The 26,207-nt window shown below is 41.3% G+C and overlaps 1 protein-coding gene across 2 annotated transcripts in view; it reads left to right on the top strand.

Moving 5' to 3' along the window:
- rtn4rl1b (reticulon 4 receptor-like 1b) overlaps positions 1-17,854 on the top strand; it is a 182,350-nt gene extending 164,496 nt beyond the window's left edge. The window contains exons 1-3 of one of the 2 annotated variants that reach the window (XM_055045557.1): positions 2,341-2,381; positions 13,278-13,729; positions 15,137-17,854. In XM_055045557.1, the coding sequence (XP_054901532.1) occupies positions 2,348-2,381; positions 13,278-13,729; positions 15,137-16,021 (1,371 nt within the window). In that variant the 5' untranslated portion in view covers positions 2,341-2,347 and the 3' untranslated portion in view covers positions 16,022-17,854. Of the gene's footprint in view, positions 1-2,340; positions 2,382-13,277; positions 13,730-15,136 lie in introns of those variants that run through there. The other variant, XM_055045559.1, reaches the window with a different exon arrangement.
- The last annotated feature ends 8,353 nt before the right edge of the window (positions 17,855-26,207 follow it).

The raw sequence follows: 26,207 nt of genomic DNA, 5'->3' as shown, positions 1-26,207 counted from the left end.
GCCTATTGTTTTCCTACTGTTTCTTATTCTTATTATTCTTCCACCCAAATGAATTGGCTTTTTGAGGGCTTTATTATATTCAAAAACTCATCAAACTTGGCGGACGCATAAAGGGAGTTTCAAAATTTTGTATTTTAAGGTCATTGCAAAAATTGCACAAGAAACGGCTCAAGAGCGCCACCTTGAAATTTTCAAAGGACCCTTTGCTATTCACTTACTTTATCCTAGAGACATGAAATTTGGTACACTTGTAGAACTCCCCAAGACGCTCAAAATTTACAATTAATGTCATAGTGCAAGTATCACAGGAAGTCGGCCATTTTGGATAGAAGTTCGGATTTTGAGCCCATTTTTGCCGTTTACAGCCTTCATATTTGATCTATCTCCTCCTAGGGATTTTGATTGATCGACTTCAAACTCGGTCAGTCTGTTCATAAGGCATGTCCCATCTAAAGTTATCTAAACGGTAGTTTTTGAGTATGCTGAAGGGGGGTTAGCAGGGGTCAAAGTTCACCTACTCGCCGTAAAAAATAAACTGTTATATCTCCTACACAGAAACTCACACAGGCACCAAAATTACTGTTGTTGATCATCATCGGGTCTACTACAATACCCTATGGTCGAATGATGACATCACTTAGGCCACGCCCCCTGAGAACAGGAAGTGTAATGTTTTACTGTGAACTGTCGCTATCTGACCCCTTTGACCTCATCAACATGAACTGTGCCCAGACACAGAAGACATGTTGGTGTATTGAGGATTCCAACCCCGACCAGCTTTGATGGAGCAGGTGGGCGTGGTGGCGTGGCGAAGTGACCTGTAACGCCATCGCCATATGTTTGGCTCTAAATTCCACATTTTCAGGCCCAGCTGCTGCAAACTCACAAGGATGGATCTTCATCCACCCCCGACAGGAATCCATCACAATATTTGTTGGTCGTAGCCTAATTTCTCTCGCCCCCCCTAGAAAACTTTAAATGATCAGCCCCAAGCCATGCTTTAACCTACAAATAACGAAACTTTGTACACATGTGTACCTTGTCAGGACATACAAAAAAGTCTCTTGGAGCCATGGTCTAAACCCCACAGGAAGTCGGCCATTTTCAATTAAAGTTCGGTTTTTTTACTCCATTTTAGCCGTTTACAGCCTTCAATTTGATCTATCTCCTCCTAGGGATTTCGATTGATCGGCTTCAACTCGGTCAGTCTGTTCATAAGGCATGTCCCATCTAAAGTTATCTAAACGGTGAGTTTTGAGTATGCTGAAGGGGGGTTAGCAGGGGTCAAAGTTCACCTACTCGCCGCAAAAAAATAAACTGCTATATCTCCTACACAGAAACTCACAGAGGCACCAAAGTTTGAGTGATTGATCATCATCGGGTCTCCTACAACATCCTATGGTCGAATGATGACATCACTTAGGCCACGCCCCCTGAGAACAGGAAGTGTAATGTTTTACTGTGAACGTTCGCTATCTGACCCCTTTGACCTCATCAACATGAAACTGTGCCCAGACACAGAAGATGTTGGTGTATTGAGGATTCCAACCCCGACCAGCTACGATAGAGCAGGTGGGCATGGCGGCGTGGCGAAGTTACCTGTAACGCCATCACCATACGTTTGGCTCTCAATACCACATTTTCGGGCTCAGCTGCTGCAAACTCACAAGGATGAATATTTATCCCGCTCCCCGACTGGAATCCATCACAATATTTGTAGGGCGTGGCCTAATTTCTCTATAGCGCCCCCTAGAAAACAGCAGCCCATAGTTTATGTTGTTATTAATTATTTAAATATACATTATTATAACTTTTTATATATATAGTTATTTTGTGGGTTAAAGTACAAACATTCATTCATTTTTGCTAGATATAATACAAACAAAGTCATTCAGCAAAACTTATGACAGCGAAGTAAGAACACACTGGGGTCAGTGTTGATGGAGTACCGCTGGCACCTTGTGGCGAAGTACTGGTACTGCTAGTGCAATACCAGTATTGCACCAGCGGAGGCAGTGGTACTCCATCAATGAGAAACAGATTGACGCTACGTAATAACAGTCAGCCGGCGACAGCTGGAGCTGCGACGTTTTCCTGAACATTTTGCCTGCTTTTTGGAGCCACAGAACTGGACTACCAACATTTGCTTGGATTTTGGAGTTGCAAATCCGAACCACGCTTTTGAGCAAGAAGTCTCTGTTGGACCGGAGTTGGAGAAGTTTAATGGGCTCTTTGCACCTCAGCTTACACGTTCGGGAAAAAACGGCTGAAATGTTTTGCCAAGGTAACAATTAATAAAGTACATCGATCCGAAACCCCAACAAGTAAGGCAAAGAAAGGTTTTAAGATGTTCGCCTCGTTATACATTCACAGATATGAAGGTGAGTTTTATTTTCTTTAAACTGCTAGCACAAGCCTGCTAGCTTTCTAGTAAAATCTGCTATTTAATTATCTAAAGAGTAGCCTTCTTGTTCTGTTTATTTTCAAACATATTACGTGTGTTTATTGTTAACGCAATAAAGCAGGGAGGGGGGGTGGCAGATTACAGTTCTGAGTTTTTGCTTGAAGTATGACAAAGAAAAAACGAGCACAGAGCTTACTCTGGTATCGGAGTTCTAGTTCAGCTGAGTGTTCAGATTCAGAGTTATTACTTTTAGAAATATGGCCGTGTTGCTTAAGATTTCTGTGTTATTTCGTTTTATTACTTTTGCATGCTTGTTGTGAATTGCTCATTAAGACGGTGTTTAGAGCGGTGTGTACGGCGTTAGCTTCAAGTGGTAGCTTTAACTTGTAGCAACGAATATGTACAGCTGTCTTAATTGAGGATCGCTTGGAAATCCATGAAAACTTAAACAAAGTACATAGTATTGTTTATTTGTGTCTTAAGTACGACTTTGTCTTTTATAGCAGTCATAGTTTCTGAAAGTGGAAAAAAGAGCCGCATTCGGGTATACAGTTGTGACGTCAGCGCGGCAGGTGCAAAGAGCCCATTGCTGTTCGTTTAAACAGTCGTAACTCGCGGTGCGGTGAGTAATTTATTCCTTCCTGCTGGTTCTGGAAGCCGTCGTGTTTGGAACAGTTATTCTGAGGAGGATGCTAACCCAATGCCTGAGGCCTGCAACGTTTTTAATGCTAACGAAGCGCTTTACTAATTCAATAAACTGAATAGTGTGTTTGATACATCCAGTTTCATACATTCAGAGTTGTTTGTTATTATGTATAGAAGATGTTTAAAATGTTTGAAAGAGTTCTGAGAAAATGCTAAGTATCTTTTACCGATCCATTGGGGTTTAATATTTAGTTGCAGCACTTCCTGTGATTAATACCTAATTAATGGATGGGATTCAGCCTGTGATATTGTTCTAATGTGCTGAAAGTTAACTGTGCTCTCTTAATGTGCATTGCCATTGGTTATTACTGAACAGTGCGGTTTATTAAACTGATACATCTTAACCTTCACCATTTTCCTGACTCATTTCACGATAACGTCAAAGTTGCACTGCATTTAGATCTCAGTTGTAGTTAACATCAAGCATGTGGGTGTGGCTTAGTGTAAAACTTTCACTATTTACCATGAAACATCAACATGAAATGACTTCCAAATGCAAGATCACAGCTGCATCATCACACTTCCTCTGTCTTTCTAGAGAACAGCCCTGAACACATTTCCATGGTCACTTGATGACCTCACTGTAGCCCCGCCCACTTTTAAGAGGCAGTCACATGTTTTTTCTGCTGTATGTTTTACTGTTATTCTAGAATTTATATGGGTTTCATCATGAATACTGACTAAAAACGATAACATGATGAACTCTATGAATGCTGGCTGCTGACCGAACCGCATTGGGGTGTAGAAATGACGAACTGCAGTTCTTCGCCACGTGCATATGATCGGCTCTAAATGACACGTGGATCATCGGACTGGCGCCAAATTGGATACGTATGACCTTTGTTGACCTCTAAAGAGCAAAACAGCATTGAAATGTATTTTGACTCCATTGCGCACCTACATTAATCCGCCAGCTATATATCCTCGCTAAACCAATGAATCTATACCACATTTTTTTGCATCATGAAGGATAGCCGCCGAACGCATCAATGCGTACCGCCTGGTGGACGGGCGCGGAAACTGCGCAACAACTTCTGTCTTAGCACGTGCGGCAGCGTTGATGGAAACTGAGCAACAGCTTCCGCGGTGCGGGCGGAGGCGCTGAAAACTGCATGAGAGCTTCTGTGGTGGCTGGCGTGAGGCGGCAGTTGCTCGTACCCCGCGGTGGCAATAGGCCGGAGCGGCGCTTGGCTGCGAGGGCCGTTCGAGGCTGCTTGCAGCTTTAATTATTATTATTATTATTCTTCCACCCAAATGAATTGGCTTTTTGAGGGCTTTATCATATTCAAAAACTCACCAAACTTGGCGGACGCGTAAAGGGAGTTTCAAAATTTTGTATTTTAAGGTCAATGCAAAAATCCCATAAGAAATGGCTCAATAGCGCCACCTAGAAATTTTCTAAGGACCCTTTGCTATTCACTTACTTTATCCTAGAGACATGAAATTTGGTACACTTGTAGAGCTCCCCAAGATCTCACAATTTACAATTAATGTCATAGTGCAAGTATCACAGGAAGTCGGCCATTTTGGATTGAATGTCCAATTTTGAGCCCATTTTTGCCGTTTACAGCCTTCATATTTGATCGAACTCCTCCTAGGGATTTCCATTGACCGGCTTCAAACTCGGTCAGTCTGTTCATAAGGCATGTCCCATCTAAAGTTATCAAAACTGTGAGTTTTTGAGAATGCTGAAGGGGGGTTAGCAGGGGTCAAAGTCACCTACTCGCCGTAAAAAAATAAACTGCTATATCTCCTACACAAACTCACAGAGGCACCAAAGTTACTGTGATTGATCATCATCGGCTGCCCTACAATACCCTATGGTCGAATGATGACATCACTTAGGCCACGCCCCCTGAGAACAGGAAGTGTAATGTTTTACTGTGAACTGTCACTATCTGACCCCTATGACCTCATCAACATGAAACTGTGCCAAGACACAGAAAACATGTTGGTGTATTGAGGATTCCAACCCCGACCAGCTTCGATGGAGCAGGTGGGCGTGGCGGCGTGGCGAAGTGACCTGTAACGCCATCGCCATACGTTTGGCTCTCAATTCCACATTTTCGGGCGCAGCTGCTCCACATTCACAAGGATGGACAGTCATTTACTCCCGGACAGGAATCCATCACAATATTTGGTGGGCGTGGCCTAATTTCTCTATAGCGCCCCCTAGAAAACTTTAAATGATCAGCCCCAAGCCATGCTTTAACCTACAATTACGAAACTTTGTACACGTGTGTACCTTGTCTGGACTTACAAAAAAGTCTCTTGGAGCCATGGTCTAAACCCCACAGGAAGTCGGCCATTTTGGATTGAAGTTCGGATTTTGACCCATTTTTGCAGTTTGCAGCCTTCGTATTTGATCGAACTCCTCCCAGGGATTTCGATTGATCGCTTCAAACTCGGTCAGTCTGTTCATAAGGCATGTCTCATCTAAAGTTATCAAAACGGTGAGTTTTTGAGTATGCTGAAGGGGGTTGGCAGGGGTCAAAGTTCACCTACTCCCCATAAAAAATAAACTGCTATATCTCCTACACAGAAACTCACAAAGGCACCAAAGTTTCAGTGATTGATCATCATCGGGTGTCCTACAACATCCTATGGTCGAGTGATGACATCACTTAGGCAACGCCCCCTGAGAACAGGAAGTGTCATGTTTTACTGTGAAAGGTCGCTATCTGACCCTTTTACCTCATCAACATGAAACTGTGACAAGACACTGAAGACATGTTGGTGTATTGAGGATTTCAACCCCGACCAGCTACGATGGAGCAGGTGGGCGTGGCGGCGTGGCGAAGTGACCTGTAACGCCATCGCCATACGTTTGGCTCTCAATTCCACATTTTTGGGCGCAGCTGCTCCAAACTCACAAGGATGGATCTTCATCCACTCCCCGACAGGAATCCATCACAATATTTGGTGGGCGTGGCCTAATTTCTCTATAGCGCCCCCTAGAAAACAGCAGCCCATAGGTTATGTTGTTATTAATTATTTAAATATACATTATTATAACTTTTTATATATATAAGTTTATTTTGTGGGTTAAAGTACAAACATTCATTCATTTTTGCTAGAATAATACAAACAAAGTCATTCTGCAAAACTTATGACACAGCGAAGTAAGAACACACTGGGGTCAGTGTTGATGGAGTACCACTGGCACCTTGTGGCGATATACTGGTACTGCTAGTGCAATACCAGAATTGTCCCAGCAGGAGGCAGTGGTACTCCATCAATGAGAAAACAGATCGACGCTACGTAATAACAGTCAGCCGGCGACAGCTGGAGCTGCGAAGTTTTCCTGAACATTTTGCCTGCTTTTTGGAGCCACAGAACTGGACTACGCTCAACATTTTGCTTGGATTTTGGAGTTGAAAATCCGAACCACGCTTTTGAGCAAGAAGGCTCTGTTGGACCGGAGTTGGAGAAGTTTAAACTGAGCAACAGCTTCCGCGGTGCGGGCGGAGGCGCTGAAAACTGCGTGAGAGCTTCTGTGGTGGCTGGCGTGAGGCGGCGGTTGCTCGTACCCCGCGGTGGCAATAGGCCGGAGCGGCGCTTGGCTGCGAGGGCCGTTCGAGGCTGCTTGCAGCTTTAATTTAGATTATATTTTTACCATTTATAGCATCATTTTCTGAAATATACTCTTGGTTTTTTAATTTATTATGCACCATTTCGCCTCATCTACATTGATTTTCCTTACATACTTTCCATAAAGCACCATTTTCTTCGTTACATTCGACCAAGAAAATATAAAAGGGAGAAACTAGTTCAGGTGCTTTCCAATAAAGCACAAACAGCCAAAGCAGTCACTATTTTTATTTTTTTTTTACACCAGAAGTGTATCACAGTGACATAATGAATGTCTTTATGCCGCAAATATTTCTATTCTGTTGCATTTCTGCACAAACTCCATTATTTCGCCCATTTCCCTTTCATTGACTGCAAGAATATTCAGAGGCAATATCGCCGGCAGTCATACCGAGGAATGCCAAATGAGACAATGTCTATAACATTCTTCTGGCAAGTGTGAAAACAAAAGGGGAAAAAAATAATAATAATAATAATTTGGAACAAATATTCCGAGCTAAGTGTTGTTGGTCGCAGCTGCTGGCGGCGGCGTTCATCTGCGAGTTCTCTGCTCCAACGGAAAATAACGGGGCGAATCTGAGCCTTTAAACAAGCCAACAGAGAAATTCTTTAAAAATACTAATGAGAATCAGCCTGAGAGAAAATATTATCATTATTTTGGTTCTATGTGTGGCCGTGATTGCCGTTTCTTTATCCTCAAAGAATAAGTACTTGGTTTTTTCCCTTTCTTTCCACCCTTTCTAATTAAAAATAAATGTGCAATCACTGACCCGTGCTTACAATTGTCAGAAGTTGATTTGCTGGCATTGCTCAGCTTCTTGTGAAATTGGGGCTTACGTAAATAAACATACATCAAAAGAACAAAAGGGTCTGATGTAAACTGCACTATTCATCCTGCAAACATTAAGCTATTTTTATTTTATTAGTCATTTAGAATTGTTAAAGAGAAGGCTGTCAGGCATTTACTTCAGAAATGTCTCATAGTATTTAATAATTTAAATAAAAATTCCTGTGTTTACTCTGGAATCACAAAGTTGAAAAAATAAGCATCAGAAAGATCAGAAATGTTGCAGATTTTTAAAAAATGAGTTTTTCTTTCCTGCCGTCAGCTGCCAGATGCCTCTGGTCGTTTTAAAATGCATCTTATCTTAATCTCATCTTAATAAGAATGAAGACTGCCACATCACAAACCTTCTTTTTCCAAACAGCTGCATTTCTGCTTCCCGTAAAGTACAATATTCCTTTTTTGAAGCTGTAACTTTATTCTTCAATGCCTGAAACCGACTCTACACATCTGGGGTGCGTTCACACCAGCCCTGTTAAGTCTGCTCTAATCCAACTCTATGTCTGTTTGCCTGGAAAATTCATGGCATGTGAATAGATATGAGCGTGCAGTCAAACTTTAAAACGTGAAACAAGTCGCCCTTCGTGTTACTCAGTACCAGCGAAGTAGCTCCCAGTCTCCAAAAGGTTAGTGACCCCTCATTGTACCTACTGTACAACTTTTATCCCTCGAGACTGGCAAATTAAAGCTGCCAGCTGCCGTCAACATAACAGCTTGCAGACAACAACTTTATGATGTCCCAAGAAAAAAAACATGAAATGTGGGGAAACAGACAAAGATAAAACGGAAAGGCCAGTTTTAATTAGAAGTCACATTTGCGGATACGTGAACGCTGGAATAAGAAAAGTAAAGCGCTTCAAATTGGCTGAAAGGCGAGAATAATTTAGTGGCTGTGAAGATATTTATTTCTGATCCATCAAAGGTCCCCTGTCTTGACACTGTGCACCCCCACCCCATTTGTTTCTGAAGCCAACCAAATGGAAATATACACACTTTGCATCAATTCAGAGCCGTTAATTAAAGAGATATATAAAAATTTTGCAACAATGCAACGGGTCCCTGTGAGCTTTACTGCTGTTATCAGCCAGTGCATCCGTGGGTATTATTGCAAGCGGTGCAGAGTGAGGACACAATTTAGAGTCTACTGGTGGCAGCAGCCAAACAACAAGAGTGTTTATCGGGGTCTTTGGAGAGACACAGGAAATTGAGTTTGTCCAGTCTAATGATGGGCAGAGTCACGCAGCTGTACAGGCGTGCCATTTCTCCTCTATTAGCGAAGATGTGTTATTCATGAGGGCAAATCCAGTATGAACTATCCGTCATTGACATTCTACACATTCGCGTCTCATTGTCTGTCCGGGTGATGAGGGGACGGGTGATGAGGGGACCCCAGGCATTCTGTTTTATTCACTTATTCGTCTACTTTCTGAAAATCATGGGAACTCTCGGGAACCGCAGGAAAACTTCACGGAACGACTCGGAGCTCCACGGCTCGCGGCGAGGGTGTTAGCACACAGGGCCAGAGCACAAATAGCTGCAAGGTTTTTTGTTGTTTTTTTATTTTTTATTTCCAGCAACCCATTATCTCTCTCCCTCTCTCTGTATCAGAGCTTGTATCTTTATTCTGCCAAGTTCCAAATAGGCACAATTGGCATATACATGCTTTGCTGCGTTCAAAGCTATTTATATAGTACAATCTGAAGCCGAATGACTTTCTTTTTGTGTGTGAGCTTACAATGCAGCTATATGACAGACATTGATTTTTTTTTTTTTTTTATGTCTTTGTCATCCATTTTTAAGAACAGCCTTCCCACACGATTCGTCATTGTCTTTTTTTAATTTCTTTTTACGGAAAACCAGTCATGCCGTTGTAAGCCGTGTGAGCAAACATCAATTAGACGTTTTACGCCTTCACGCCGTCGTGAGCTGCGTCATTTACATCTCAGCCCGAAGCGTCACAGTGCGTCCCCCCGTCAAGCCCCCCATCCAGACTGAAACCCGAGTGGTGGAAATGTACGAGGTGTCTTGTTGCGCGATTGCGTTTTGTGTTTACATCTGCGTTTAGTGGTGCAATTACACGGGGCGAGCTGTCAGGTTCTGAAGTCAGAGAGGAAGGGAACGCACGCGACGCCAGCTGCGAATGGAGAGTGCGCGCGCTCCGAGTGTTGCTGTAAACAAGGAAGTGGGTGTTTACTGCTCCCCTGCCTCTCAGCCAGCGTGTAGAAAGAGCTTCCACATTATACATTCATGTTGTCTAAAGCCTCACCTGGGAGGAAGGTAAAAAAATAAAAATAAATAAATAAAACATTTCTTCCACAGAGAGAAAGGGAGTTGAGGAAGATGTGTTGCGGTGGTATTAATAGCTATTCTCGCCGCTTTTGGTGTTTTAACATTCAGTGATGTTACAGTTGAAAAGTTGCATTTGTTTTATTGGGATACGCTGTCAATGCTTTGAGCTGTTCCAGTGTTAGAGGAAGTCAGTTGTGACGTCTTCTTATTTTTCACAGGCTGAGACGAGCAGGCAGAGAGGAGGTGCATCCTTATGGTGCTAACTTGATTAGCCGATCACTGATTCAAATTGTCTCCCTATCTCTGCAACATCTACATTCTCAATCCCCCACGCTCCCCCAGTGTATCAGGCTTATCGCTTTCTGTCTCTCGCCTGCTCAGATAATTCTTGTGTTAGAGATCTGCTACCTAATTCTTATTGAAGACATGCATGAGGGAAGGATTTAATGGAAAAAGTTTAGGGCCTCAAAAAATAATTACCAGAGGAGATAATTTTTTTTTTCCTTGGATAAACTCGTTGCCATGACAGGTGATTAAAATAAGCCATCTAATCTCACAACAAAAATAAAAGCAAAAGGCAGCTTAGGTTTGATTTGTGCCTTTAAAAAAAAAAAACATTCTTGTTAAAAATCCTCCTTGTATGAGGGTCAGTTGCCCAAGAAATTGTGAACCACCGAGACCCAAAATTAACAATTAGGAAGCCACATCTCAAACACCAGGTGCGCGCCGCTTAATGCAAACTTCTCCTTGTGGTGCTGCTGGAAAATTTACTGTGTCTTGTCTTATTTGTCTGATAAATAAAGCAAACTCTTATTTCCCAGAAGAAATGGAAAGAGGGGGGGAGAAAAAAACCCAAACATTTTCACCAATTTACTCAAGTCAGCAGGTGCCGTGCTTGATACATCTTCATGGAAATGGCAAGTAAAGAGGAAAACACCCGCAGAGTGATAAAGTGGTGAAACGGTGCTCTCGTTAAGGCCTGAAGGTGTGAAAAATCTGAACATGGCTCATAACAGGCAGGGCGATCCAGGTCCTGGGGCGAGCAAAAACCAGAGGTTCTCTCAGGGTAGGACAAGGTTACCGGTGCAGCACTTTCCCCCCTTCATCACTAACCTTCCCCTCTTTTGATAGTGTTGAGCCATGAAGAATCACCTCATTTATTGAGCATTTCTTCCCTTTTTTTTCTTTGGTTTAGTGAGGGTTGCATGCGTTTTCCATTGTCGCCCAGTGGCAGAGCTTAACAAATAGGATTAGATTTGTTGCCTGTGAGAGCACGCTCTCGTTCAGGTGACTCGCAGGCTCAACGTGCGCGCCGGCAAGCGCGACTAGAAAACGGGAGAATTACCGCTAAAGGTCAGCAGAGTCAGACGCTGAATGTCACAGCTTAGCCACAGTTTGGCAAGAAAATACATTCAGATAAATAGGCTTGTCTCCCGGGAAAATGCCTGCGACTGAATTTCCAGCATAAAAGACCTGGAATTACAGGGTGGGTTAAAAGGCAACAGAGGGATATCGATTGGAGGACAACGTATCCAGGCTCCACGTTGCTTTGAATAATAAATTGAGTAGGAGGCAAGCCGGGGGAGGGGGTTTCAGATGGAACCTCGGTAATGGACTGTGAATTGGGCTCGTCTTGGGATGAAACTGTGCAAAAAGTCCCCATCTCCTATCTAGTGCATCTCGGGGACTCGTGCCGTTGATCGGAAAGTGCCTCCAGAGCAGCTGACTGCGAGTAAAGACAAGGATTCCACAGCCCATTTAGCAACACAAACTGACTGATCACAAGCCCTCTCTTGAGGGGAAAGTAGTACCAGCAGGCGCAGAAGCGAGGAATCAAGAGTCTCCCGACGCTGGCAGAATATTGGAAGGGGTGATTTCTGGAAGGGCCTTGTCATGTGTCGGATGAGACCAATTGGAATCAGCGAGGCGTCTCATGACTCGGAGGAGCAGGTGTTATTGTTTGTTGTCTTTTAAGTACGTTCGTTCTGTTGGCAGCAGCGCATTTGTGGGATTAATGTGGTGAAATGTGAGCAAGAGGGTCCATATGGGTACCATGCTCTGTGCCATGAGCTGAAAATATTAGAGACATTATTCTGCTTTGTGAAATCGAGAGAGAATTCATAAGTCTATAGACTTTTTTGTGAATAAAGTCTTGTGTTTCACTCTACATACTACATTGTGCTCTGATGTAGTATTTTGTAGAGATGCATCAATATGATATTAATATCTGTACTGAAAAAAAATCTAGATTGGGTATCAGTGACAGTGTGCCAGAACCATAAGGGCAGATCTATTCATTCTAACTCTATACCTGATCAACATCATACTTTATTTATTTTCAGAATTCCTAATTGCACTTTCTGAACAATTTGAAAGAGTGTTGCAGTTTAATTTTTTACATATATTACCAAGTTAGTCAACCTGTTGTTTTTGTAAATTTCTTATTTGGCTGTTTCACTCCTAATTGCACTGACTGAACAAATTAAAGTTGTTTTAACATGTTAGACCATGCTTGTGCAGCTATTGATGTATTTAAATGTGCTGTATGGGAGTTGAGATATCAAATAAGTTTAGAATTGAATACATTTATGTCTGTCTGCAAAAAAAAAAAAAAAGATGTAAACCATGGGTATCGTGTCAGAAGTGAAAAATGTGGATTAGAGCATCACTAGTTTGGCATTCATAGTACATAATAACTTTTCTTTCAGCTAAACCACCTTCATCCCAAATGATAACCCTAGAAAAATTATAAATTGAGGCAATCTTCTATGTACAATGAAGCAGCTACATCCAGGCAGGACGCACCATTCTTCAGTGAACATTGATAGAACTGTAAATGAGACATTCTTTTTATTTTATACTGTGTTGTAACAGGAAATTACATTTTGACACATGATCAAACGTGTCTCTTTTAAAAAACATGTCTTGAAACTGAATTATGTAATAACATGTAAGGCATGTCTTTGACGTGTTGAAAGTCCCATATTTTATGATGTAGTAGGAAGCCTTTATGACTCATATCTTGTTTTACAGAAAGTGCATAAGATTTTATTCCAACTGACACAACAAAATAAAGCAAATTCTGAAAAACATGCAAAACTTGAAAGACCCTGTTGAACTGAACACAGGAGCTGTGACAAAACTGACCCGGTGTACATGCTTTCAAACAAACACTGGGACAAAATCTGATTGGGCTGGGGGAACTAAATGCTGCTTGAAAAACAGAGTTGAGCTAATTTTACTTTATGAATAAAATCCTCTTCCCTCTTTTTTAGTTTAGCGAAACATAATAATGACAGAAGAGCAACAAAAAATACATTCTTGATACTTTTATGGTCTAAATTCATCAAAATGTTCAATATGTTCAGGTTTGGTTTGCTCTTAGTCACTCATATTTTTGTTTTGTGGGACAGCACCTTTAACCTCAGTCTCTGTTCTCGCCAGGCTGTGGGCTGGAGTTCCTGCTGGTTCTCTGCGGCCTCAAGTTTTCCTGGCCCTGCCCCCGTCACTGCATATGCTACACTGCGCCCAGTACAGTCTCCTGCCAGGCCCACAACTTCCTGTCGATCCCTGAAGGCATCCCTCCGGACAGCGAGCGCATCTTCTTGCAAAACAACAAAATCCACCGCCTGCTACGAGGGCACTTCAACCCAAACACGGTCACTCTGTGGATCTACTCCAACAACATCACGTACATAGAGCCGTCCACCTTCCACGGCTTCACGTTGCTGGAGGAGCTGGACCTTGGAGACAACCGTCACCTGCGCTCTTTGGCTGAAGATACCTTCCGCGGCCTGAATCGGCTCAACGCGCTTCACCTGTACCGCTGTGGTCTCAGTTCTCTTCCGAACAACATCTTCAAAGGCCTTCGGAATCTACAGTACCTTCACTTGCAGGTACATTTCGAACCAACATTGTTAAAACTTTGAATTCCAACCTTAAGTTTTGTTTATGTTGACGCGCCATCCAAGAATTCAGTCAGGGTCGTGCAGAAGGGTTGCACACTGAAATTGCAATTTCATCGAAATATCGAAACAGACTAAACGCATGAATATGTTTAGAATTTTTCTAGTCACATGATTAGCCTGATTAGCTTAGTGTTGCTTAAACAACTATTTTTGGTATTATCATGCTGGCATTTTCGCCTTTATGAAAAGTTTTCTTGTGCAGTCGTCTGAGGTTGCTTTTTGTTATTGATAAAAATCATGTACATCAACTGACATGAAGTAGATGACAAAACACTGGATCTATATAAGATATGATATGAAGAAGCTCTGGTTTAGGGAGCCAGTCAGATTTCAGGGATATCCTGTTGTTTTGAGACACGCTGCTAAGTGGGGTTGCAATATTTCTATAAATGTTTTATAAATGAGCCGTCACTGACAGTGGGCTGAGGCCATGCAACTGTTGACAGAAGACTCCGGCTGTTTTCTCTTGAAAGATAAATGAGAAGCAAAGACACTCCAAAGATCAGAAAACAAGAGCTAAACTACCCAACGTAGTCATCGACTCCAGTTGTCCAAATGCTGTTTCTGTTAAAGTCTGGAACAGCTAATATATATTAATCAAGGTGAGCTTTGTCTCCACTGGTTAACGTCACCATGAGAGTCGGACAGAAGAGCGCTGAGAACATGGAGAATGTAGTAACTTAGAACTTGTTCATGTACTCTCGTGGTAAAAACGAAAGCACACCTTCTGTCAAGTCATGCTGATTGTAGATTCTGAAATTATCTATATCCAACTCCAAATGTACAAAATCATGCGTCACCCAGAGTTAACATACCAAACTCTGGTATGTTAACTTAGAAACTATGCCAATTTTGTATTTATTAGGATTTTGTGTTAATAGTGGTCATTCATGTAATTATCAGCTGCCATTGAAACCAGATATTTACGTCTGAATAATAAATAGCTCATTGTTTGAAGTCAAATCAGATCAAACTTTCTTGGTTAGTTGAGTTAAATTACCAAAATTAGTTTTATTTGTTTAATTCCAGAAAACTTGGCAAAAACTTTTTTTTGGGGAATGTACATATATTTTTTGTCACTCTCCCCAAATTCAAAAGTTTACATATATTTTGGTTAGCATCAGGAATTATTGTCTTAAAATGTAGGACTTGGAGCATCTCAGTAAAATGACTTTTTTAGTATTCTGATTAAAGTTACTTTTTCAAAGTAACTATGCCATGAATGTATTGAGTACTTGTTGAAACCTTGTGCCATGTGGACATAAGTTTAGGTTTTAATATCAACAGCAAAGTAAGACATTACAATTGTAATCCAGCCATTATGTGTCTTCACAGGACAATCACCTGAAGTATCTGCAGGATGACACATTTATGGATCTCCACAACCTCAGCCACTTGTTCCTCCACGGAAACCGTCTGTGGAGCCTCAACCAGAACACCTTCAGAGGACTTCGAGCCTTGGACCGTTTGCTTCTGCACAAAAATCAGATCGAGTGGGTCGACCGTTTGGCCTTTCACGACCTGAAACGCCTCACCACCCTCTACTTGTTCAACAACACCCTGGTGGAGTTGTCCGGACAGTGCCTGGACATGCTTCCTGCCTTGGAATACTTGCGCCTCAACGACAACCCCTGGTCATGTGACTGCAAAGCCCTTTCGCTCTGGGAATGGTTGAAAAGGTTTAGAGGTTCGACTTCTTCGGTCGGCTGCCAGGCCCCGGTCAACATGGTTGGGAAAGACCTCAAAGAGTTGCGCAGGGAGGACTTCTCCAGCTGTTCCTCCACAGTTTCTGAGTCCAGATCGCAGACTAACAATCTATCTGGCACAGTCAATCCGTCCATGAACCGCGGTGTCGCAGTTGGCTCCGGAGAGCAGACCCACATCGTGGATCCCTCAAGACCCGGGCTGCCTAAAAACTGTACAAAACCTCGCAATCGAGGGAGCAAGAAGAAGGGTGACAACGAGGTTCACCACTCAAAGGAGGTCATGTCAAACAAGGAGGATTCCTCCCATGATTTCACAGAGGGACAAAAACATGACCACACATCCCCGGATGGCACAGTCACACAGAGAAAGCACAAGTGTCCTCGGACCACTGTTCGCCCCCCTAGTGGGGTTCAACAAGCCAACAATAAGGCCCTCTCATCCAAGGCTTCACTACATATCCAAGTACTCTTTGTGGCCTTGATAGTGACAAATATCAGCCACATTCTCCGCTGACCTTCAGACGGTTTAATAAATCGAACAGACAAAAAAAAGGCAAAGCACAGCCCTCAAGACCTCTCTCTTGCTCCTGCACTACAAGGCCTGTGTCTCTTATGTATGTGTGTGAATGTGATTATATGTGTAAATGTTGTAGGGAGCTTTATTGTTCATACTGAAGACAATATCAAAAAGCATCAATCATCTGTGAGGGAAAGATTCAGAGCACAAAAAGTCTGACTGAAAATGATCGGAAGTCAATGCAAACTAAGCTTGCACTGCCAATGCCAGTATGATTTCTTCACCATACATCTTGGCGGGCTTTTTTTGTTTTGTTTTTGTTTTTTTACTCGACCAGAGCTTTGATAACCAAAATTCAATAAAAAGAAAGTATGGGTAAGAGACATACAATTATGATGTCTCAAGCTAACACTTGCTAGCTAAGTGGCTCTGAATGTCTTCAAATAGTCCACTTAGCTTTAGCTTTTAGCTTGATCGTGTCGAAGATGGTAACGTTGACAGCAAGGAATCAACAAATAATTCCGTTTGAGACTTTTTTGCTTTTAATGTCTTTCTGTTCTAAATTTTGTAAAGTGCAAATCCTTGTTTTAAAGCGTTGGGATGCCAGCAGTTTCTCAATGAACATCAAATTGAAAGGTGTTGAATAAAAAACCCATTGCCTTTAGATTGCATTGGCCATAAATAGAACAGCCATTAAACTCACACGGAGTTACTAAGATGATAGAAATATATTTCCTAGACATTTTGTTACTTTTCTCGTGTGCTAATCTACCTTCTGCCTGCACAGTATTTCTGCACACTATTGTCTATTCCATCTCCATTAACATCTTTTCTGTTCTGTGCAACTGAAGATTAAGCTGCTAATTGCTTCATGATGACGAGGATTGCCATCTTCTATTTTCATCTGCTTGGAAACGTGCGTCTCTTGGGGAGATCAAGCTGTGAATATCGAGGAGTCTGTCTATATCTTGTATAAGATGTTGTTCATTTGATTGTTTGTTTGCGTTTTTTTCCTACGGCACAAAACGGACCTATCGATACGCCTCCTGTTGCAGGGCCAAGAGGAGCCTCAGAGGTCAGAGGTGAAGTTTCTGGGTTTCTTTGTAAAGAATGCGAGGAGCCGTTTTTTTTTTTTTCCCCTTGATCGCTCAACCACAAAAGGTACACACAAAACAGGACTCCTTAAAAAACACACACAAAAAAAACAACTCACAAAACATGGGCATACCTTAAATGACTAAATGAACAGTTAAAGGGAACCATTTAAAAGGAGCAACTTTGCAACTTGGCTCAAGCAGAGTTGAGCCTCTTCATGGACCGTTGCGGTTCTCCGTGGAGACGAGGATTTCATGACGAGACGGCCAGTCTTTGATGAGGGAAGTGCAAAACTGTTACGGGACGACTCGCTGTACCTCTGGAGCTTTCGTGCCTCCCTCGAAATGTGTTCAAATAGAAGTGTTTGTGTCGACGGCGTGAACTGTACCAGTGACGACGGCGGCGAGAGGACATCTCACAGTGCTGATAATAATCATTTTACTGTATTACTACAAGAAAAACAATATCAGTGACATCGACGATGACAACAGGGTTTTCTGGCTCCTCCCATCAAGGGGAGCGTTTGAGTTGTTCTGTTGACTTCTTTCTTTTTCATGTTTCTATTTTTAGAGCCGTCGTTTTGAATCGTTCCTCATCCCTTTCTTTCTCGTTCTTGCTGTATGGCTATTCATCTTATTTTTTTCTTTACCATGGATAAACTGTTCAGTAAGTTATCATTGGAAACAGCACAAAAATGTTTATAAAGATATTAAAATCTATATCTTCTTATGTCAACCGTTGTAGTATGTATGACTGTTTCTTCCTGCTGCATTTGGCACCAAGTTGATGGGGGTCAGAGGAAGGACAGAAAAAAACAACGTTCTCTTGAATCTATATTAAGCAAAGATATATTGTCAGCATATTTTAGGGTTTGCTCTCAGTTCTCTGTTTGTACACTACTTTACCACGTGTCTCTGATTAGATGAACTATTCCTGCCTTCATTAGCTAGACCTCCTCTTCCAACACATCTAACAGACTGTCCTACAATACAAAGAGTAAATATTAGCATTATTAACCACTGGGGGGAAAAAATAAACTAAAATCCAGACCAACAGGACACCAGGAGAAAGCTGTTCTTTCATCAAAGTGGTTTTTAAATTATAACAATTAAGAATATCACATGGAATATGCAGATTTTCTGGACTATTGTCTTGAATATTATGGTGCATTCTCACCAGCCCTGCATAGTCCACTTAAATCAAATTCCAGTTTGTTTGCCTCGAAAGTTTGGTTCGTTTGGGGAAGCTAAATAAACCAAAAAAGCGAACTCTCCTCCACAAATGCATTATGTGGACGCAAGCGGACTGGAGACCAAAAACAAGAAGTGGACTACAGCGGAGGGCATTCTCAGTAAATACAACCAAAATGAACATGCAAGTCTAACAGTAGAGGGATATTTTACCGAAGATAAAAGAGAAATCCTTCAGTTGCTGAAATTTGAAACAACTCCATTTTTGTTAACGTTTTGTGAACAAGAAGGTTGAGTGAATGTCTTCTTCAGAGGTTTTGCTGTCACTTCCTGGAGCAGTTCTTTGGTGCAGCTGAAGGGGTGAACAGGTTCTTTAACTAGTCTGGATTGTTTGATAGAGTTCAGTATGAAAGAACCACGCAAAGTGAAAATGTAACAAATGGTGCAACTTTGGTCCCCAGTCGAAATGAGTCAAGCAGACTATCAGGTGTGTAAACACCCTTAATGGCCCTTCAAAGCAGTTTTCTATTTAAATTCTAATTCCCATTGAAATTATGATCGCAGGACAGAAAATAACCCTAAATTAGGAAGTTTTCGTCTGATTTAAGGTTTGTCAGCCTTGTTATATGTTGTATGTAAATATATTGGTTCAACTCTACATTTAGAATTCAAATTATTTCTTTATAAAAGCCCACCACCAAAGACCAGTTCATGAATAAATTCACTTTTGCTGTTTTACTCAGCGTTTGTGTTTTAAAGTTTGCAGGCTTCTAAAGGGAGACAATTTCAGTACTTCAGTATTAATGTTTAACTTGGAAACCCTGGACTTGAAAATTTATGGAGATTTTGGTCCCATCATTGTTTTGCATTTTTGTCTTACAGCATTTTAACTTTAAGTTGAACTTTTAGTAAGACAGAACATTCAGTCCGTTCCAGTTGAACGTTTTCAGGACTGATGCTTATTTTGCCACGATTAATAATTTATCACTGAGGTTGATAAGCTCATTTAAACCCCTGCTCTACTGATCTGTCAGAGTTGGAGTGTGGATCGCCTTTTTCCTTGTTCTTAACTGAACCAAAACCGACCAAATTCCACAGCACATCTACACGTCCGTTTGTCAAGGTCAAGCTAGCATAACTTCTTCCCTCTTCCTTGCAAACTTTTTTCAGCCAAATTGTTTTCTGACCTTGTAATCTAGTTGTTGTAGCGTTGACAATTAGCGACACAAAGATACAATTTTGCAAGTTACGTTGACAACTTGACGTCTAAAACCAATGCTAGTCATCTTTGGTGAGCAGCTTTTTGTCCTCCAGGAAGGAGCCACGGGACGGGATCTTGGACGTGTGATGTCACGGACGTGTGATGTCACGCCGCAACATGTCTACAGTAACTTCATTTAATTGTCAATGATTATGTGGTTTTGTATGAAAGCTCTGTGACAAACTGGTCTCCCATAATAAGTCGTTCATGTTGCTAAACATCCACAAATTTGTGAAAAATACATTAAATTTAAAGCTTGTAGAAGGAACTAAAGTCAGGGAGAAAGTACTCCTTTAGTCACTCTGTCAATCTCAATTACCAGACTTATTACAAAAGGCAGTCCAGAGAAATAGATGGACTTCTAATCTTTCCGATTCAAAGAAATTCTAACAAGCAGTATTTTGTTGTTCATATATATTGTTTGCCAGGCCTAAATCAGCTGCATAACAGCTGGTGAGAGAAATTGCATAAAATAGTGAAATTGCTGATGTACTTTAATTAAAAGGCTCAATGAAGTGAAACTGGTACCATAAAAAAATATAAAAAGCTGAGTAGAACATTGGCAGAGGGAGAGAGACTACAGTCTGATTGTAACAGAGCAGTTGGTTAGAGAAGAAATATATATCTGAATTGATGTGGAAAGAAATTAAACACAAATATAATCCAACGCTTTCTCTCTGCAATGAAATGGAGAGGAAACAAACCGATAAAGAACAAACATATTATAAGTAAACATAATACAGCACTCTAGCAAACTTTTCTCAGACAGATGCCTCCTGCACTAACGTATGAACATAGATCCCTCATTGTCATACGAAGCCTGTCTCAACGTGAAAAAATTCATATCGCTTATTTATACAGGACAAATGTTTTGTTTGGGGTTTTTTTGCAACGTTTTGTGGGACCAAAATCCCCGACCGGAAGCCCACCCCCTTGTAACGCAACCTTTGACTATCTGTGCCCGTTTCTTTGCTTTTTAATAGACTCGCTGCCATCGCCGTGTGGCTTTAATTAAAACCATGCAATTAGAAAATTGAAAAAGAGATGAAGAAAGTGGGGGTGAGCCAGGAAGAGAGACGGCACGCCGAGGGACACGATAATTAAGAGCTGGAGCGCCACAGAACGCCACAACGCTCGCACCTAGTGTGACTTTTCTCCACCGCCGCTTCGTTCCCACCGAGTCCCTCTCTCCACGCTCCATCGCAAAGCTTATAGCCCCTCTTTCACCAAAAAAATAAAAATAAAAATTGCTTTTTCTCATGGCAGCTCTTTTATTTTGTCTATTTGTTTGGCTGACACCCCACCCCCCACCCCCGGAGCAGTTTTGTGCTCCAGTTCTTCAGCAGCAGCCAGCCCGCATGCTGAAGTGACGGGCTTGAGCGGCTCCAGGCCACGCCAGCACCTGCATGGATTACAGGCTCACTAATCCTCTGCTTCTTGACCTCTAGTCAAATAAAATATGAGGGAGAATGACTGAAAGTCAGAGTGGAGTGTTCCTCGATGCAACGCAGCCACAACGTGAAGACTGGTTTATGAAGGAGGGGCTCGTCGTCTGTCTGTGACCGAAGCTGATGCAACGGAAATAAAAAGTAGAAATATACTTAGATGTTTAGTTTACAGTAATACATTTCTGCCTTATTATGCAAATAAGGAACCCCTGTGTGTCAAAGGGGCCTTATCATGTAAAATTGACTTTTGTAAGCTTTACATTATGCTTTTGTAATGCCATGTTTGATTTAGACACTATTTTCATAACAACTGAAGGTAAAGCAGCTGTTTCATTGACCTATAAAATCACACTATGTGGCTGAAAAACACATTGTACGGCCTCTGTAAGGCTTAACCCTCTGCCTGTATATTCAGGAAAAAATGACAAAATTGTCTTGAATATATAGGAAAACAAGGAAAAAATGAAAATTATTATCAAAAACAGTAAAAATTTAATTATGTGCTTTAAAAATATGTTGGAAATAAGCAGAAAAAATGACAATAAATATCAATTCAATCTTAAAACACTAAAAATCAATTCCCTTTTTAAAAATAATTTGTGCATTTTATAGTGTATTGATTTATTTATTGGGCCATTCGTATATTTCTGCTTTTATTTTTAATCATGTCCTGATTAAGACCTTCATATAAAATAAACCTAGCAGAACTATAATAAAGCAATTTATTTAAAATTATTTGGAAAAATATGTTCATGAACTATGAAAGTTGTGTTTTCACATAAAACAAAAACAGACTTTGTCAATAATGATATTAAAAATACATCCAACTTGAATCTTAAACAGTCTTAAACAAAAAATATATTTCTTCAAATATAATATTTTTTGTTACCCCACATAATTTAAAAAAGTGTAGTGTGGTGTAGCAGACTTTATTTCTTTCAATAATAATCATACTCTGGGATATTTTGCAAAAGCTCCTCTTGTCATTTGAATAAACCAAACGACAAATATCCCGTGCTATGAAATTATTTTTGACAAGTTAAAATCACCAGCATCACTCTAACAGATAAAGATAAACAAAACTATATAATTTTGTAAGATCTGTTCTGGTTTTGCATTTATATTAGTTATGCCAAGTGTTTGCTAATTGCTGCCGCCTCTAGTCTAGAGGAGCGCTGGAAGCACAGGAGAGGAGTGACCTGTGGGGCGGGAGCTCTGAGGACTCCAGCTCCTTATTGGAGGAGATTGATGGAAATAGGTGGAGCTTTGTGAGAGCAAGCGTGTAGGCACCCCAGAACGGCTGCCACGGGTGATTCAAGCATTCCTCAAACATGCATGAAAGAATCAAGGCAACCCTCCAGGTTGACCTTTTTAACATCGTATAAACATCATATAAAGCTCAGATTAATTGATTTTACCTATTATGCAAAATCAGTAACATGCAATAAATATGGTAAATTTTAAAAAAAGTCAATATGGCCAAGAAAATCAACTAATAAACAAGATGATGACTCAGTTCTCTTCTCACTGTGAACAGTAGGTAGGAAGGTAGAAGATAATATAAGACTCAATGTTTTCAACTGCAGCCTTTGGTGCAGAGAAAGATGATGCTCTCTCAACAATTAATGAAATCATTCAAAAGGCTTCCAGCCCATCTTCCCCAAGTTGCCAATTGGGAGTAAATTCTTGGTTTGAGAAGACATTTTAACCTTTTCTATAAAAATATCTTTCCAGGCTTTAAAACGAGACGTTTCATGGTAAAATAAGTACCAACCAGTTCTCTTCCAATCACCCACTTGGGATTATCATGACACGACGCCCTCAAACCTACACTGAAATGCCTCTGGCTGAAAAAGGTTGATATTCTGCTGCAACTTTCAGAACCAAAACACAAATGTTGATGTCATCAATTAAATTCAGCTCCCAATCTGCTGGTTCCGTCCACGGCAACAACACTCTGCCGCTTCCCATGAGCCGGGAGCAAAAGAAGGGAAGTTCTATTCCTTCCCTTTCCCCTGCCAGCCTTTCTGTTAAGTGTCAGTGCCCAGATATATCTAGGTTTTTTTTTTTAATTTGAATAAAACTCCCTTCTGATCTACTGACAAAGTGGCTCTCTGGCTCTCTTGGCTCTGGGTACAAAAAGAATGAAATATGCTGATGCTGTAGCGATTTTGTCACTCACCTTGAGGCGAGCCAGTTACAGAGCTGCCCGAGTTCCCTTGATATCACCCAATCTGTTTAAGTGCAAAAAAAAAAAAAAGGGAAAGAAAGTAGGGAGTAAAAAGCAATAGAATGGTTTGGGCGCTCTTCTGTTCTGCATCAAGGCTCTGTTTTTTCTTTCTTTTTTCTTTTATATAACGAACCCGATAATGTAATGTTTTGCACACCTTCTGTCAACACTCCCAAATCAAAGTCTTTGAAGTGTGTATTAATCATACACAGGGATGAAATCAGAGGAAGATGGATTCTAAAAATAAAAAATAAAAAAAGAGACATAAAAACTAAAAAAGCAGAAGCGGAGAAGCTGAATGTGGACACATTTCAGAGATGAAAACATCACACGGCCTCCTGTCCATCAGCTGAGCGTCATTACCGACATGCAGGAGTCATGCAGAGGAGAGGCTTTTTCTGCTGCCTTTCCCACATCACACGTCTACGAAAGACTTCGTACGCACGCCGCGTACCCTTCGTTTAACTCTGCGACTCCCATCAGGAAGCGAAGTTCGAGCTAGTCTTGCACAACTGAACACGGATCAGCCGGAACACGACATTAATAGCAGAAATATACGCCCGAAAGTCTTGTTACATTTCTGCAGGACACACACACACACACACATCCCCCAGCATCGCGGGGGTATTTGTGCGTTTGTACGGCTTTCAAGTAGGTTCGTTCCGCCCACGCGTGTACTAGGAACCAGCTGTGTTTACAAAAAAAAAAAAAAAAACTGCCAATGAACTCAAAAACCATGGCCAAGTGCCAATCTCCAGCAACTTCTAATACTTTGTTCTACTTTGGAGCTTCCCAGGTTTTTTTATTATTATTATCATTCTGAGCATACAAGTGTTGTGGACAGGTCAAGAATAATTATACGTTTTATTATTAATGTTCAAAAATCACATTAATAAGCTGGTCATTTAAACCTCCACATGTGCACAAGTTTCCCTGTTTCCCAGCAAAGCATGAATGTGGCTCAACTCAAAAACAGACGTCAGATTTTTAATGAAAGCCTGCAGACATTTCAACCAGGACTTTGGTCTTTCCATGTAATGCTGGACTTTAGCTTCCATAAGGAAGAGGATTACCAAGCTGTTGGAAAAACAAAAAACATGTTTGGAATTAAAAATTGAAAATGCCCAACGTCCAAAGACAATACTGTGAGAGATTCGGGGAGTCGGTTAATAATCCTAGTGTGAAAAGCCAAGATGAGGAAACTCTCTTGACCTTCTGCTCCTGACCTTCGGCGCATCACGATCGCCAGGGCGACGCAGGCTCGGGGGACGTCAGGGAAAAGTCTTGTCGCTCAGTCCTTCGTCCCATTCAGAAATCAACTCGAATGTTTTCACTCGGTCTCAGATGGACAGGCCAGACATTCGACATCTGTTCAATTTCACCTTTCAGATCTGCTTGGGAAACTCGGCAGTCGAGTTTCAGACGAGAAGACGGAAGACACCAGCGAGAGCGCTGTCAGCAAAGTAGCAAGGCTACCATCTGTGGTGACATCAAGATACAACAGGCAGGATTAACTTGTGTATATATGAAGTGTAATAATTTTTTTGGGAAACAATGTCATCTAAGCAGGAACAAGTATTAAAATGTTCATTAAACTGTTTGCTATTAAATGTTGAAGTTGGCTCGGTCTTTACGCTTAAGGTGACAGTTTCTCAAAAATGCTCAAACTTTGTCACATTTTGTGACAATGAAGTTAGCTTTATTGGGATATTAACAGTGTGCCCCTTACAGTGTGAGTAATACAAATAAAACTAGAACATTTGCATTTCCGGAGAAAATGCGGTGCGAATGCCGTAATGCCGAATGATTTTGGTGAAAATGCAAAAATCCCACCCAACTAGTATTAGAAATTTGATCTCTTGTCGTTGCTTGTCCTATGCAGAAGGAGAACCACAAAATGGCACAGTTCCAAAATTTCTTCCGTCTGGATTTTTTAAAATGAAACCTTATAAAAGTTAAGTTGTAGCTAGCTTTGATATTGATTAGCAGATTCAGTAACACTTTGGCTAAACTAAGACTGGACAAAATTCAAAAGACGCGTGGACAGTAGAACAATGCTGCAGGGTTGCACCCTTCAGATGTTTTTTTTTTCGTTTCATGTGAATCATCCCCGAGCATCATGCTACCACCACCATGTTCCATAAGGATGTAGTGTCGCAGTGTTATCTTCTTGCTTCACGGCACTAGTGCTAACAGCTGTGTCACCATGAATCAACACTTCCAGACATTGATCAAATGTTGCACCTGCAAACAAATTGATGTGCTTTTCCTTCGGTGCGTCCATGTTTAACAGAATCAACAAGAAGGGAGCTGCGCAAAATACTTGCCTGTGATTCTAATTGCTACAACAGATAATTAACATCCGCCAGACAGTACTTCAATACGATTAGCCTGCTTGTACCACTTTCTGTTTGCAGAGGGAAGCAAGATAATGGCAAAAAGTAAGAAAGACATCACTTTGTCAGCACTGTCTCGGCGCAAACCGCCTCCTTTCAGATCCACATTGATTTTGTGGCAAGAAAATCAGTCTCTGGTTTTATTTGGTTGTGTGCATTCCAAGTCATCCGAGTTAATTGCTCAAAAGAGTGGCTTGCGGCAGGGACTGAACCGTGGAGACGCATGTTAATATCACCTCGGTTTCACGGCTGCCGTCTATCGCTGCACGTCACTGTGCAGGATCACGCGTGTGACAGAACTTTCTAACACCGATATCCGACGGGGGAGAAGGCGTTTTGATCAACGCCTTAGATCACGTAAAATACTCCCTTTGTTAAGTTGACTGCCGCAGGCACCGGTTGGAAGACTAACTTATGGCAGGATTGACATTCCCATAAAGCAAAGTTGTGCCTATCCATTCAATAACTTTTTTTTTTACCTTAATAGGAAAGTGACATGTCTGACAGCCCACATCAGCAGAAGACTTTCAACCTCTAGTCTCCCAAAGGCTGTTCAGAGATGA

The sequence above is a fragment of the Poeciliopsis prolifica genome, unplaced genomic scaffold, assembly GCF_027474105.1.
Source record: "Poeciliopsis prolifica strain line A6 unplaced genomic scaffold, Auburn_PproV2 SCAFFOLD022, whole genome shotgun sequence".
NCBI classification, from domain to species: domain Eukaryota; kingdom Metazoa; phylum Chordata; class Actinopteri; order Cyprinodontiformes; family Poeciliidae; genus Poeciliopsis; species Poeciliopsis prolifica.
The sequence above is the reverse complement of the archived record's forward strand: the minus strand, read 5'-3'. Positions and strand labels throughout refer to the sequence as shown.